This window comes from Palaemon carinicauda, chromosome 32 (assembly GCF_036898095.1).
Source record: "Palaemon carinicauda isolate YSFRI2023 chromosome 32, ASM3689809v2, whole genome shotgun sequence".
Taxonomy (NCBI): Eukaryota; Metazoa; Arthropoda; class Malacostraca; order Decapoda; family Palaemonidae; genus Palaemon; species Palaemon carinicauda.
In genome coordinates, this window is record NC_090756.1 from 81171089 (window position 1) to 81187653 (window position 16565).

Sequence of the window (16565 nt, forward strand, 5' to 3'; positions counted from 1 at the left end):
GAGCACCAGTGATGTATAAGGAGAACCAACTTCCTTAAGTTCATGTTATTATTGTCACTATAAGGAGCCACACACCCGAGGGATAGGAAAACAACAGGAACAAATATGTTGGTTAACATCTTGAACACTTAGAACTGAAAACTTTCTAACAATTAAAGTAACACTGAATACCCTTGGCTTCTTCCATTAAAATCCTTCGGATGCGACAATCTGGCAACACTTTTATTCAAACTGAAAGAAAAAACAAATGATTAAAACAGCCAGACTAAGAGGCGCCGGAAATAAAAGTGAAGGTTGTTCTACTGGCGAGTCGGCGGGACTTACTGTACCTTTCACATGCCAACAACTCTAACTACCTCGTTAAAAGTTTAAACAAACGTTTCCAGTATTGCTGAAGTCATGCTCCTATTAAAAGACGAGCGTTTGTACAGTATTTATGTAGGAACCAATAGCATAACTACAAAATGGAATTATATGCTTACCATCTGAAGGATATAATTTACTAATCCTCATGATGAGCAACTATAGATACAATATAGGCTATCAGGTCTGTTTAAGGATAATGAAACTGGTTATTTAAAAGATGTTATTTTCAAAGTCAGGAGGAATTATCTACAACAACTGAGGCATCTGAAGATGTTAACCTTTGAAGTATGTCAGGATCTAGTCTCTGTCTTTTAACATAATGCTCAACGCGGGTCTCCAAACTTTCTGAAAAGGTAAAACACTCGGCGTTAGCATAATTTGTTAAAAAAAAAACTTGTGGCATAGAACCATCACCAGACAATTCAATATCTTCTACCTAAGTGCTGAAACAACTTAACAAATTTGAAAGATTTTCTTTTTTTTTTTGTTAACTATAAATACTCAAGTTCTTTACATGGGAGAGATGATTCAACAAAAGCTGGTTTAGCCATAAAAATGTAAACGCGAGGTGTCAATGACCTTCCGCTAGTTAGCGGGGATAGACCAACCCACCCACTCACCCAGTAGCTGAGCTCACTTTTGATTGCAGGCAGAACTTCAAGGGAGAAGGTGATAGCAGGACAAGTATATGTAAATAAATCAGGTTTGTATAGTTAAGAAAAATACAAATTACTTTCAAATTTGTCATTTGTTCCTACACAAATACAAACCCTTGTTCTTTACTATAGAGACTCACCTCAAGATGGGAAGAAGTCCTATTTCATCTGGCTTTAGAACTTTGCCCCCAATATACCAATCCAAGCTCAATAGCGCAAAGGAAGAGCATCTTGACATCTCGTGAGCCATTGGCCCATCAATGCCAAAGGGGGTTAACACACACACTAAGACCCAGACATGACCCAACGTAGCAAAATACACCAGATACCTGTATATTTAGACCACTAAACAAAAATGGGGCTTACCCGCAGTCAGACGGGGGCCAGCTGCAGAGTCTATAGATGCTATGCTCCAAGAGATAGGAAGATGAATAAAGAAAATGCCAATCATTCCTTTATATCCATCCAAGTCTAACACTTATAACTGCTGCTCTCAACAACTGCAACTAGTCCTGCAAGGGAGCTAAGGTAGCTATACCACTTGCCGAGTGGCTACAATAGGGCGTAGACTAAACATAACTGGGGGCTTGTGGGTTACATCTTGCAGGTAGTAGGCGGTTTGCCTCTTCCACACGCCTGCTTGGAGAATCTGCACCACAGAGAAGTTTCTTTTGAAAGTCAGAGATGTGCCTATGGCCCAGACGTCATGAGCTCTGGGTCATCTGCACAGTTGGGCAGGGGGAGGATTGAGTACAAGGTCTATGACCGGCCAAATCCAAAAGGAGACAGTATTCTTTATAATTCTCCTTTTAACCTTGTCCGTACTGACAAGCAGACGCTTGATCTGAGGGTGGGCTCCTCTAGTGCGCTTGAAATAGCTCCTCAATGCTCTTACAGGGCATAGTAACAGCTGATCTGGATCATCAGTTACTTCACAAAAACTCGAAATCTGGATGGGCCCGAACCTAAAGTCCACTACAGGCAGATTCTGAATCTTAGCAATAAACTCAGGGACAAAGTTGAGGGTAACCTGCCTTCATCCCCTAGAATGCATGATGCCATTGGAGAGACCATGCAATTCGTGAGCAGGAAGTCCATTTTTAAGAGTCAAGTCCTGATCTGACGCTCAGGTTAACGATTCATATGAAGATCCTTTCAAGGAACGCAGTAGTTTGACTATGTTTCAACAGAGGAGGTGTTACAATAGTTTTAAACTCCATATGAGCAAGGACAGTTCCATCAAGGAGGATATATCAACTCCATTTAATCTAAAGACTTGGCCTAGGACTTAGTGATAGTCTATCACTGCTGAGACTGAGCAGAGTTTTCCTCCCAAAGGTGGAACAAGTGGAGAAACATGACTTCCATGACACCAACTACAAAAGATTGCCCACTTTGCCTGATAGATGGAGATTGAAGACCTCCCGAGGTATCCAGACATGTTTTGCCACTGGATGCAAAATCCCTCTCTGAGAATGATGCTGGACTGCCTACAAGTGAGAAGTTGTAAGGATGCAACTATATTGTGGAAGATCTCAGCATGTGGTTGACGGAAAAGGTCGTGTAAGAGAGGAAGCTCCCTCGCAACTTCTGTCAGCAGAAGTAGACAGTCTGGGTCCCATTCTGCTTGCTACCTTGTTGAGGAGTCTTCTCATCAAGCAGAACGGGGGGAATGCATACAGGTCTAGATTGTTCAACAGGTGTTGAAAGGTGTCATGGAAGGCCACTTGAGTGTCTGGTAGTAGCGGGCAGTACACTGGAAGCTTCTAGTCGAGACATCACAAACAGGTCTATTAGCAGCAAATCCCTCAAAGTCAGAACTTTGTTGGATATCCAGGGACCAAGTCTTCCTGCTTAGACTACCAGTCACAAAGCTCTTCTTATCTGGAATGAACCTGGCTGACAGGCAGATTATATTGTCTTCTATTCATCACAGAATCTCAACAGCTAGATGGCATAGCTGCCATGAAAAAATACCTCCCTTTATGTTCAGATATGGAATCACCATCTTGTCACTCATCAACACTATGAAGTGGACTGAAAGATGTTAGAGGTGTTGAAGGGCTAAATAGGCTGCCCTCAATTCCAAGAGGTTTATGTAGCATTGATGATCGTAATCTGATCACAGCCCGAATGGAAGCCATGTGCTGTAACAGGTGAGTCCTCTATCGTTCTTTTAATGCATCTGTGAAGAGCATCAAGCCGAGAGATCTACCCCTTTGAGAAGGTTGGAAGCTAGGATCCACCAACTCGACCCTTTCTTCTACTCTGACCCTACCGGTATAAAGAATTAGGAGAGCCCCTGCTCTGAGACCAGGTCTTCAGCTGTCACTGGAGTGACAAGATGCGAGGCCGTGCGCTGGGGACCAAGCGTTTGAAGGAAGTCAAGTGCCCCAGGTGGACTTGTAGCGAGTTTTGCAACATAAAAAGACGAGCCACATCCTTGAATCTTTCGATTCTGCTCTGCGATGGGAAAATTTTCCTAGTCGGGTGTCTATCTGCACACCTAGATATACCAGGTTTTGAGATGGTTGCAAGGAGGACTTCTTGAAGTTCAATATGACCCCCAGGTCAAAGCAAAATATGAGGAGCCTGCCTCGGTAAAGAAAGGTCTCTACCGAGTCTGCTACAATTAAACAGTTGTCTAGATAATGAAGGAGACGAATGCCGTTGGCCTGGGCCCAGGTTGAAACGAGAGGGAACACTCTTGGGAACACCTATGGGGCTGTTGACAGGCCGAAGCACGGCACCAAGAACTGATACAGTAAACATTTTCATGCAGAACGAATCTCAGACACTTCCATGATGACTGATGGATTGATATTTGGAAGTATGCATCTTTTAGATACAGAGTGATTATAAAATCTCTTGGTTTGACAGCCTGTCTGACAGTGGCTGCGGTCTCCATCTTGAACAGAGTCTGAAGGACAAACTCATTCAAGGCCGAGATGTCTGAGACAGGTCTCTACAAGAAAGAGGCAACTGAAGAAGCCTAGTGACCTGACTATAACCTCTTGAAGAGCACGCTTCTTGAACATGGTCTGGATTTCTGCCCGAAGGGCAACGTCCTTTGTTGATCCATTCTCGAAAGATGATGACCTCATTGGATAAGGAATCAGGTGCAGGGGAGAGCTGATGAACCGGACAGTGTAACCCACTCGAAACACATTGGCCATTCAGGGTTAGGGCTCGTGGCACTCCCAACTATGCTACACATACATCAACATCTTCCCACTGATGGTATGTATTGCAGGAGAAATGCCCCAATGGTGGTATTGCAGGAGGAACGGGGACTCTATTGGGGACGTTGTCTACATTTTCCAAGTTTCCTTCCTCTTTTACGTGCTTTTTTGCCATGAAAGGGCTGCCTGGTACAAGAAGCCTTCTTGGCGGTGGACGCAGAGGAGGCTCCTTAGATGTCCTATACACTTGCCGGCGCAGCGGTGATGTTTCCGGCACAGCTGGTGCCGAAGAAGGAGAACGAGTTGTTATGGATCTGTGGCGAAGGGAGTCCTGACTCGCCTTTCTCCATCACTGTTGCTGCATCGATATCTTCTGTGTTCAACAAAGGCAATTGATGAGTTGAGGTGAGAGAGCTTCCTTCTTTGGCACCTGCCTCTGGAACTTGGAGATGACGGAACCTTACCTCCTCAAGACCCAGTTAGCCCACTAGTTCACCTTGTTGCAGGACAAGAACTCAACTGCTCTGGCCCTGGAAAGCAAAGCTTCCTTAAAGACTTTCCGCTTCTCTGGGTCCAAAAGGTCTTCATTGTCAGCCAGCTAACCTATGAGGCCAAACAAGTAGTCTATCCATGAAGAGGACTAAAAGGTGGCCTACACAACCCTCTTCACAGTAGACACATCCAGAGCTGAAAATGTCACTGGCTGCACTCCCAACTTCTCAACTGCTATAACATGAGCCAAGGCTGACATTCCCGGATCAAAGGGCAGAGAAGATAACATGTCATTTAGGAGGTTATAATACATACTCTGCTAAACAAAAGGAGGAGGAAATATATGGGATGAGTTACTAGTTCTTAAGGAGTCCTTTGCTGTGAACAGGGAAATCACTTTGTTAATAGACTCTGACACATCTTCAACCAGGGAGACTAGCCTAGTCTTAGTGGGTAGTGGGGCACGGCAGGAGAATTCTAATACAGTCTCTCTCCCCTCATGGGGAGTACGTGGGCTTCCAAAATATATTAACTTTCCTAATGCAAGACAGAGCCTGCATAAAGGAATAGTAAGACTCCACTTGCTCAGTGGCCATAGCTTTGGGCCAGCTGGCACTGGTCACAAACCCTTGGAATTGTACAAATTAAGATCCATAGGGTCTTCCAACTCAAGACTCACATCCATAGGAACACCCTAGCAGGAGATTGAGGCCTGGGAAGAGGATCCCAGATCAAGGGAACCGACAAGGCAGCCATTGTCACCTGAATCATCTTCTAAAGAACAGGGTCATCCACAATTTTTCATGCCCAATTCTGGGGAAGGGAACTCAAATCCCTCCACCCTAAAGACTTAAGGGTGAAGGAGGATAATATGCAAGTACTGTACTGTATCCTCCTTTCAAAAAGCCTCCTCAGGCTATAAGGCATGCGGGGGCTCAGCGGGAGCAGCAACAAGCTCTGGGGCAGAAAGGCAGAAGCAGTGTTCACTGTCTCAGTGGGTGACAGTTGAATATTGTCGACAAACAAGACCTCTATTGGAGATCTTGATCCCCAGCTTGTTCTTGGGTGAAGGGTGTCTCCTGGAGGAAGCGTAACCAGCCCTGATTTCCTCCATGTCTTAGTCACTTTAACTGGAATAACCCCCTATTGTTCCCACAAAGAATCAGGCTTGGCATGGTCAGCCTTTAAGTCTAAATATCTAGACACGTGAGTAGATGACTTGCAAGCAGTGGGGGGGGGGGGGGGGGTTACTAGTGCCGACAAAGAATCTAAAAGGGTAAGACAAGGAATTGAAGAACAAAATCCTACACCTAGGATCTGGAGACCCTAACATCATCAGAGGGATGTTCATGGGTTCATATAATTTGTCTTGCAATTGGGCTGTCATGGGACAGGTCATAACCTGCATGATGGCTTTCATGACTTCTTAAAACCATGCTGAGTTTCTTGTGAATGGACACTCACAAGAGCAGAAGCATTTGCAAATGTATCGAGCAAGGTGGGAGCACGACCTTGGACTGCAGGCAAGTATGCAACTGTATTAATAGTTTACAGTCCGTGCGCGAGACTGAGCTACACACGCTGGCGCACGAACAGTCACAAGAGTTCTCACAGAAGGCTTCCTAATAGCTTGTGCCTCATGCTTGTCCTTGTGAGAACGAGCACGCTCAGAGGATGGCAGGTTAATCAAGGCTGGTTTAGCAGAAAATGCTTATAGGTGTTGCAAAGCGTCTCCTAACCAAACAGGCGGAAATCACAAAGGAGCACTTGCCTGAGGCACTAGCCCAGAGGGCTACACGATTGAGAGACTTGTGGTGCCTGGGGGATCATGGTGGAAAGTGTCTCTGGCTCAGATGAGCTATCAGGCACGATCACCAGAAGGCTCCGAAGAGCCTAATTCTAGAGATCTAGTATGTGGTGGTAACATATCACTCACATGCTTACGAGCAGTTCGAGGGGGGGGGGAAACCACTCAAATGAAGACGGCCCCCTCGTGGCTGCGAGAGCATCCACTGAGGGACCCCCAAGGGACAGCAGGCTTGTAAGTGTGAGGCCCACAAGGAAACTCAGGCTGAGCGAACTCAGGAGTGCACACTCACCCTGAGAGGTGTGTGCTAAGCTAGAATTTGGGCAAAAACTAGCCTGCAGAACCTCAGGTGGAAGAAGAACTGCGGAGTACGTCTGCTAAGGGCATGTGACCAGTTAGAAGGGACTGACCTCTACTATCTCGGGACAGGGAAGAGCCGAGACCATCCTCTGCAGAGGTCGATGTATGCTCCTGCTGTGCCCCTAGCGTCAACACCTCCATAAGCCGTGCCTTAGCAGGGGAACCTGAAAGCCTCAAAGAAGGCCATAGCTAATGCAAGGTGTCAAAAGAGCTAGACTCCCTTCGAAGGAATCTGCTGCTGCTTCGCTAAAGGAAGCAACGTGGTCTTCCTGACCAGATGGTTGTCTGGGGATTAAACTGTCTTTACTCTTGTCCGATAGGTCTCCGGAAGAAACCTAATGGGAAGATGCAGGTGGGTTAGTACTAGCCGCAGAAGAAAAAAGGCGGGATTTCTTGACTTTGAGAATGAACCCGAAGGTAAAGAAGACCTTTTAGACTTTTTTCTGAATCTGTTGTACTGCTCCCACAAGGATGACCACTCCTGACACTCATTGCAAAGAGAAGCCTCCATGCAGGAGTGTTGTCTGTACAAAGGACAAAGTTGATGAGGATCCGTCTCCTTAGCCAACATAAAGGTGCTGCAAAGGGCCCAATATGCCAGGACAAACCCATATACTGTAGTTGCAGTCCTCATTTATACCCACACCCGAAGAAGAAAAAAAAATCAACAATATTACAGCCCAGTTAATACAGTAAGTAATACAGGAGAGAGCCACGTGAGTGTCTCCACTTAACCGTAGCCAAATCAAAAGTAAGCTCAGCTACTGGATGAGTGTGTGAGCGAGCGGGTTAGTCTAATCCCCACTAACTACCAAAGGGTCAATGACACCATGCATTAAAGTTCTTATGATTACACCAGCTTATGCTGAATCATCACTCCTACTTGAAAAATAAAGGAACAATCAAAATTTTACTATTTCAAATTACTTAAGTGAAGGTAGTAAAGTTTAAAAAGTTGGGCAGCTAAGTAATAAACTGAAGGGAATAGTTGAAAATTAAAAAGAAAAACAGTTCAATTTATTTTAAGATTCAAATTTTTAAGATACTGGTAAAGCATAAGACTATCAATACTATCAATAAAATACAGTACAGGTATACCTAATTATTATTATAATTATTATTATTACTTGTTAAGCTACAACCCAAGTAGGAAAAGCAGGGTGCTATAAACAGGTAAAATAGCCCAGTGAGGAAAGGAAACAAGGAAAAATAAAATAATTTAAGAACAAGTAACAAAATTAAGATAAATATTTCCTATATAAACTATAAAAACTTTAACAAAATAAGAGGAAGAAAAATTAGATAGAATAGTGCGTCCGAGTGTACCCTAAAACAAGAGAACTCTAAACCAAGACAGTGGAAGACCATGGTACAGAGGTTATGGCACTACCCAAGACTAGAGAACAATAGTTTGATTTTGGAGTGTCCTTCTCCTAGAAGAGCTGTTTACCATAGCTAAAGAGTCTCATCTACACTTACCAAGAGGATAGCAGCTACTGAACAATTACAGTGCACTAGTTAACCCCTTGATCAAAGAAGAATTATTCGGTAATCTCAGTGTTGTCAGGTGTATGAAGGCAGAGGAGAATCTGTAAAGAATATGCCAGACTATCCAGTGTATGTGTAGGCAAAAGGAAAGAACCATAACTAGATAGAAGGATCCAATGTAGTACTGTCTGGCCAGTCAAAGGATCCCATCACTCTCTAATGGTAGTATCTTTCTATGTGTCTAGTGCCTTGGCCAACCTACTACTAATAAAAGGTTATGTCCTTCTCGATTATACGTCATCTCAAAAACAAAAATACAGTAGATATATGGAAAAATGATATTTTCATATTAAAATAAATTTTTGAACATACTTACCCGGTAGATATGTATATAGCAAATGATTGCGGAAGACTGTCCCAGTCTCCACATACAACCAAAAAGACAATAGTTTCAAGAGAAGAAAAAAGGTATTAGGATTAGGGGAATGTAGTGGTAGAACCTTCACCCACTACTGCACTCGCTGCTACGAATGGTCCCAAAGTGTAGCAGTCCTCGTAAAGAGTCTGGACATTCTTTAAACAATGTGAAGCGAACACAGATTTACTCCTCCAGAAGGTTGCGTCCATAATGCTTCGTAGGGATCGATTTTGCTTGAAAGCCACTGAAGTTGCCACCGCTCTGACTTCATGTGTCTTTACTTTCAGCAATCTAAGGTCAGCCTCACCGCAGTGACCGTGAGCCTCTCTAATTAAGAACCTGACAAAATACGATAAGGCGTTCTTTGACATCAGTAAGGGGGGCTTCTTAACCGAACACCATAAGGCCTCCGATTCGCCTCGTAAATTTTTGGTTCCGTCTAGGTAAAATTTAATTGCTCTCACAGGGCACAGGACCTTCTCTATCTCGTCACCAACCACATCTGACAGGTTGGGAATCTCAAAAGATTTCGGCCATGGATGGGAAGGTCGTTCATTCTTGGCCAAGAAACCAAGTTGCAAGGAGCATACTGACTTACCAGTACAGAAGCCGACGTTCTTACTGAAGGCATGAACCTCACAACTCTCTTTGCATTAGCAAGACTCACTAGAAAAAGTGTCTTTAAGGTGAGATCTTTAAAAGAGGCTAAGTGCAAAGGTTCAAATTTCTCAGACATAAGAAATTTCAGGACAACATACAGATTCCAAGCTGGTGTCACTATCCAATGCTCCTGGGAAGTCTCGAAAGACTTGAGAAGGTCTTGAAGGTCTTTATTGTTAGAGAGGTCTATGTTCCTGTGCCTGAACACTGCAGCCAACATGCTCCTGTAACCTTTAATGGTAGAGGAAGAAAAGTTACGTTCATTCCTAAGGTGTAGCAAGAAGTTAGCGATTTGGACTATAGAGGTATAGGACGAGGAAATAGAGGTGACTTTGCACCAATCTCGAAATACCTCCCATTTGGACTGGTAGATCCTGATGGTAGAGGATCTCCTTGCTCTGGCAATCGCTCTAGCTGCCTCCTTCGAAAACCCTCGAGCTCTAGAGAGTCTCTCGATAGTCTGAAGGCAGTTAGACGAAGAGTGTGGAGGTTTTGATGGAACCTTTTCATGTGCGGTTGCTGGAGAAGATCTAACCGCATTGGCAGGCTTCTTGGTATGTCCACCATCCATTAATGTACCTCGGTGAACCATTCTCTTGATGGCCAGAGGGGAGCAACCAACGTCAACTTGGTCCCTTCGTGAGAGGTGAACTTCTGTAGGACTTTGTAAAAGATTTTGAAGGGGGGAAACGCATATACTTCCAGGTGAGACCAGTCCAACAAGAACGCATCGATGTGGACCGCCTCTGGATCTGGAACTGGAGAGCAGTAAGTTGGAAGCCTCTTCGTTCTCGAGGTTGTGAACAGGTCTATGGACGGACGTCCCCATATCCGCCATAGTTTCTCGCAAACCTCCTGATGCAGAGTCCATTCTGTGGGAATGACTTAGCCTCTTCTGCTGAGGCACTCTGCCATCACGTTCCTTTCTCCCTGAATGAACCTTGTTAGTAAGGTGATGTTTCTCTCCTTCGACCAAACCAGAAGTTCCCTTGCAGTTAAGTAAAGGGACTGCGAGTGGATCCCGCCTTGTTTGGAGATGTAGGCTAACGCTAAGGTGTTGTCTGCGTTTACTGGAGATGTAGGCTAACGCTAAGGTGTTGTCTGCGTTTATTGGAGATGTAGGCTAACGCTAAGGTGTTGTCTGCGTTTACTGGAGATGTAGGCTAACGCTAAGGTGTTGTCTGCGTTTACTTGCACTACCTTGTTTCGGATCAGTCTTTCGAAACTTTGAAGGGCCAAAAGAACTGCCAGAAGCTCCTTCTGGCTGATGTGAAGCTTTTCCGGGTCTTTGGTCCATAGGCCCGAGCAATCTAGATTGTCTAGTGTTGCTCCACACCCCGAGTCCGAGGCGTCTGAGCACAACACATGGTCTGGGTACTTGTGTGCTAGAGAGAGGCCCTCCTGAAGTCTGAGATTGTCGTCCCACCATTTCAGGCAAATCTTGACCGTTTCTGGAAGTGGAATGGCCACTGCTTCTAAGCCCTTCTCCTTGTCCCAATGCTGGTTGAGGTGAAACTGGAGAGGGCGAAGATTGAGTCTTCCTAGGGAGACAAACTGCTCCAGTGACGAGTGTTCCAAGTAAACTCATCCACATCCTTACAGAACAAATGCTCTTCCTCCAGTAAAGACAAATCTTTAAGAGAGCTTGCTCTAGTCTTGTGGGCGATGGAAAAGCCTGAAAAACTAGACTCCGTATCTCCATCCCCAAATAGAGAATAGTTTGAGATGGGGTCAGCTGAGACTTCTCCTTGTTGACTAGGAGACCCAACTCCTTCGCTAGGGCCAAAGTCAATCTGAGATCCTTCAGACAGCGATCGAAGGACAACGCCCTGAGTAACCAGTCGTCTAAGTAAAGGGAAGCTCTGATACCTGTCGAATGCAGGAAGCTCGCCATGTTCCGCATAAGCTTCGTAAACACAAGAGAAGTGGTGCTGAGACCGAAGCATAGAGCTCGAAATTGGAACACTTCCTTCCCATATACGAACCTTAGATAGTGTTGGAAGGTCGGATTTATAGAGATATGGAAGTATGCGTCTTGGAGATCTAGCGAGACCATCCAGTTGCCTTCCCTTACTACTGCAAGAACAGACTTGGAAATCTCCATTGTGAACTTCGATTTCAGAATGAACGCGTTGAGAGCGTTCACATCCAGCACTGGTCTCCAACCTCCTGAGTTCTTTGGAACTAGGAAGAGGCGGTTGTAAAAGCCTGGAGACTGATGGTTTAGCACCTTCTCCACAGCCCCCTTTTTTAACAAAAGGGACACCTGTAGGTGCAAAGCTTGTCTTCTTGCGTCCTCCCGGTATCTGGGAGAGAGATCTATCGGCTCTTGGACTAGAGGGGGTTTCTTTACAAAAGGAATTTTGTACCCCTCCTTCAACAAGAGGACAGACCATTGGTCTGCTCCTCATCTCTCCCAAGCCTGCCAGAAGTTCTTCAATCTGCCCCCTACTGCTGTCTGAAGCTGTGGGTAGTCAGACTCTGCCACAACTTGATCTAGCTCCCCTCCTTTTACCTTGTCTTCCATCAGAGCGAGAGTTGCCTCTGCTGGAGGCTCTACCACGAAAGGGAGGAATGAACCTAGATGCAGGGGTATCCACCTTCGGTTTGTTGGTTGAAAACGACGAAGGCGAGTCGTTTTAGGAACCAGGTCATGGGTGTCATTCAAGGCTAGCGATGAAGCTATTTCCTTCACAAGATCTTGGGGAAAAAGTGAACGAGAAAGTGGTGCATACAGAAGCTCCGACTTTTGACAAGGAGTAACTCCCGAAGCCAAGAAAGAGCACAACGTTTCTCTCTTCTTAAGAACACCCGCCGTAAAAAGAGCAGCCAACTCATTAGATCCATCCCTTACGGCTTTGTCCATGCAGGACATAATCTGAACCACAGACTCATTATCAAAAACAGACACTTTCTTGCTCAAGGCTCCCAATGACCAGTCAAGAAAGTTGAACACCTCAAAGGCACGGAAGACGCCCTTGAGCAGATGGTCGAGTTCCGAGGTTGTCCGTAAAAATTTTGAGCGTCTCATGGCCAGACAACGAGGAGAGTCTACCAGGCTTGAGAAGTCCCCCTGGGCAGAGGCAGGTACTCCCAAGCCGAGAACTTCTCCTGTGTCATACCAGACGCTCGAACGAGAAGCAAGTTTAGCTGGAGGGAAGGCAAAGGTTGACTTGCAAAGACTTCTTTTGGACTGCAACCATTCTCCCAGCAACCGCAAAGCTTATTTAGATGACCGAGAGAGCACCAATTTAGTAAACAGGGGAGCTGTTGTAGCCATCCCTAAGGTGAATTCTGAAGGAGGAGAGCGTGGAGCAGCAGGCACAAAATGCGAAGGAAAAACTTCCTTAAACACAGACATGATCTTTTTAAAATCCAAGGACTGTTGAGCGGATCTAGGTTCCTCTCCTTCTGACAAGGTACCCAAAGGTACAGCTGTGGAAAGGAGATCATCCGCTTCCTCGTCAGAAAAAACTTCATCCGGAAGCTCGACGTGTTTGCGAGGTGGAGAATCAACAAGGTGTCGGGAACTGTGTGGAATAGCTTGACAGCTTGCATCAACCTGCCGATGGGTAGCAGGAAGAGGAGGAAGGTCGACGTCACGTCGGGACTGCTTCGACTGACGTTCAACATCACGTCGAAACTGACGATCGGCATCACAATTGACAGCATGCTGAATACTGGGGGTCACGTCAGCGTAACGTGAAACTTCACGCTTGGAAGCCTGGCGAGAAGTGTCACGCTTATTAGAACCTGTCGTTCATGGGCTGGACAGTAAGACTACATGAATGAGGACAGTTTCAACTGCATGTCCTGCAGCATGCTAATATTAGGGTCCGTCACAAGAGAGTCAGGGCTTGACTTCAGTAACGTCCGTTCCGCAACGTCAGTGATGACAACGGGAGCAGCAGCACTCACGTCACGTCTGGAACGTCCAGACGAAACCACAGAACCGTGACCCTGTAAAGGGGTCTCCGGAGCAATCATACCAGACGTTATAAGGGAATGTTTGGCAGGAGTACCTTCATCCGTTGAAGGCAGACGTTCTGGACTGCTCCAATGACTGCAGTCAGGACATTGACTTTGGTCTGAAAGGACCAACTTCCTCTTGAGAGGTCTCGAATCCTGACGCCAGGATTTCTTACTGACGTTAACGTCTTCAGAGGATGAGGAGAACTTAATCTTACCTCTCCCATGTTAAGGGCAATCGTGACGAGCAACGTCAACCGCAACTCATGAGGGGACGTCTGTTCGTGGATTAAAACCTATTGTTCCCTTTCGTCGTTTGACATTCCTTCTCCCAGGGGTAGGGGAGCTTGAAAGAGGTCTAGGACTGGGTGAACGGCAAGTATGAACAGACGTACCCTCTGCAACACTGAACACATTTTTCGCACTTTAATCACTAACACTGGCACTTTTTAACAATTTAACATCGGACATGAGCTGATTCCTATCTGTAGCAAGCGACTCGACCTTGGTACCAAGAGCATGAATCACCTTCATCATGTCCATCAGTGAAGGCTCGTTAGTGCTAGTAGGGGGTTCATGAACTACCACTACTGGGGAAGGAAAAGGTTTAGGGACATGGGGAGAGGAAAATTCTGGAGAATGAGAAAAGCTTCTTCTGACCCTATCTCTCTCTAACTTACGAGTGTACTTCTCATATTCAAGCCACTCGCTATTAGATAAAATTACACACTCATCACATCGATCCCCTAACTGACATATTTTACCTCTACAATTGTTACAAATAGAGTGGGGGTCGATAGAAGCCTTAGGAAGGCGGGTCTTACAGCCTTTAACACATTTCCTATACACAGGGGAAGGGTCGGCCATTTTGGAATATCCAGAGAGAGATCAAACAAGCAAGGGTCAAAAATAGTCAAATCAAAAAGAGTTTCAAGGAAAGGCGTAAGAAAAACCAACCAAGCAAAAGCCATTAACCGAAAAACAAGTACTTCACCAAAGCTGTAGAAAACAGGAGGTTATGCGCGAGCAAGAAAATTCCAATGTTATCACCACAGTGGCAGAGAAGAACCGAGGACTTGAGGAATGGTTCCAGTATCCTGGTGAGTGGTGGCGCTAGAGGTACACCTAGCTACCCAATCTTCGATTGCCTGCGAGTTTTGAATTTTCTGCCGGACGTCAGAGACGTTAGCTATATTTAGATCCACCGGCTAAGTTAAATGTTTAAAAATATAAATCAAGTTTAGGTAATTTTATTTGACTTTACATCTGTCCGCCATAAATATTGAAGTCGTAAAATCAATGGAAAAGTGTTAAAAGCACATAAAATCCTGTTACTGTATAATAAATAAGAATAAAAGTACTGTGTATAAAATCAACTGCTGCACTCAACAACAGTCATTTAACAATATCATAAGGTAATAATCTTCCTTCCTGTGAAAACATGATCTTTCATAATTTAAATTTCTACTTGGTTACTGAACCACAGTATCTATAACATAGGTACTATAATTTCTTTTCATGTTACACTAATTTCATTACATAAAATGTACTTACCACAAGTTGGCCGTGAAAGCAGTGGACGGTATACTTTAGTTCTGGCACCAGAGACCAGAGTTTCACATTGATCTTGAGGGATATACTGTCGCAATACTTGTGCACCTGGGGCTGTCACATTCTCCGAACATTCTATACTTGCTGTGCTTGTGAATCCCTTTGATAGGTCTTTATAACGAGATTCCAAATCCCAGAGCATCCTTCTGATCATTGTAGTCCTACAAGGATGAAATTTGTTAGTTTCTCCCCAATGAGTGTGTCAACATTCAAAATTTACAGTTCACATATAAGCATACTCAAAGCATAATCATTGGGAGGTCTCTAGAATCAATTACTTAACAGCTACATTAAGACGAGATCCATTTTGCCAATGAATCTCTAAAATTGATTAACGTTAAAGTACTAATTAGGTTATGCTAAAATTCATGTGCAATCACTATTAGCAGTCAGTGAAATACCTTCAAGACTACATGGTCTTTGTCAAATCATGTCACCGATTTTGCTGCATATCAGAAGGCCAGACTCCAAAAGTAAGTGAAGTGCTTTAGGGATAATGCAATCTAATATAGAGAAAAATTCTTAAAAAACTTAGTTTTTCTGCACTTATACATCTTTAACTCTCACAAAAATTAGGAGAGTGACGACTTTCACAACTAAATTATTAAATTGCATGATTTATTGAATCTTATCAACAGAAAAATGAAGTATAATTTGAAAGTGCTTATTCAAAGTTCATTAGCAATACAAATAAGATGCTTTCAAAATCTCATAGGGCAAACTTAAAAAGGTTTACTAAATGGAAGATGAAAATTGGAACAATTTCAATTTGAAGGGGTTGGACCCCTAGGTGACAGGAGACCAAAGGGAATTGATGAAAAGTAAAAGACAAAATCCAATGCAGCTAGGACACTATAAAGTACAATAGTACCTCTGTCTATGAATACTGCAACTTAGAATATGAGAAAATCAGTAAATGAGCATAAAAAATCAAATCGGTTTACAAGCTTTTTATTGGTGCAAAAAAAAAAAAAAAAATAATAATTCCTTCATGTGGGTATTCTTCTTTTGGAACAAGTACTGACATGAATACCAGAAAATCAGTCAAGCAGTGCCCATACATCACACCATGCTTGTGTGAATTAAGTAATTCAGTTAGTGAATGTTGTTCAAGAGAGAATACCAACTCTTTTGCCAGAAATGCTCCTGAATTCTCCTACTTCCTCCTCTTATCTCCCTCATGCCAATCACTACTCTCCTCAAAGGTAAACCGTGTTATTTTGTCAATACGTTTCTATTCTTTAATGGGTATCATTATTTTTATTTATTTCTTATATTAGGGATTGTAATTTATTCACTTAATTCTATTACAAACCTTTCAAAATGAACATACATGTATATGTGTATTCAAGGACTTCTGCAACGCATTTCATAAATTTCCTTTATTTCTCATGGGAAAATTTGTTTTAGAATACAAGTATTTCAGGTTATGAGCTCACTCCTAGGACAACTTAAACTCATAAACTGAGGAACTGCTATACCTTTAGTATCAATAAAAAAACTCACTACAGTACATGTGATACCCCTCTAGAAGGTAAATCTGTGAAGAGATGTCT

At 43.9% G+C, this 16565-nt stretch overlaps 1 protein-coding gene across 2 annotated transcripts in view; it reads right to left on the reverse strand.

Annotated features, from left to right (window-relative positions):
* Positions 1-557: 557 nt before the first annotated feature.
* Positions 558-16565, reverse strand: part of LOC137625411 (tRNA pseudouridine(38/39) synthase) — an 87775-nt gene continuing 71767 nt past the window's right edge. For both annotated transcript variants that reach the window (XM_068356316.1, XM_068356317.1), the window contains exons 9-10: positions 14953-15170; positions 558-711 (exon numbers count right to left, since the gene is read on the reverse strand). In XM_068356316.1, coding sequence (XP_068212417.1) covers positions 599-711; positions 14953-15170 — 331 coding nt within the window. In that variant the 3' untranslated portion in view covers positions 558-598. The remainder of the gene's footprint in view (positions 712-14952; positions 15171-16565) is intronic.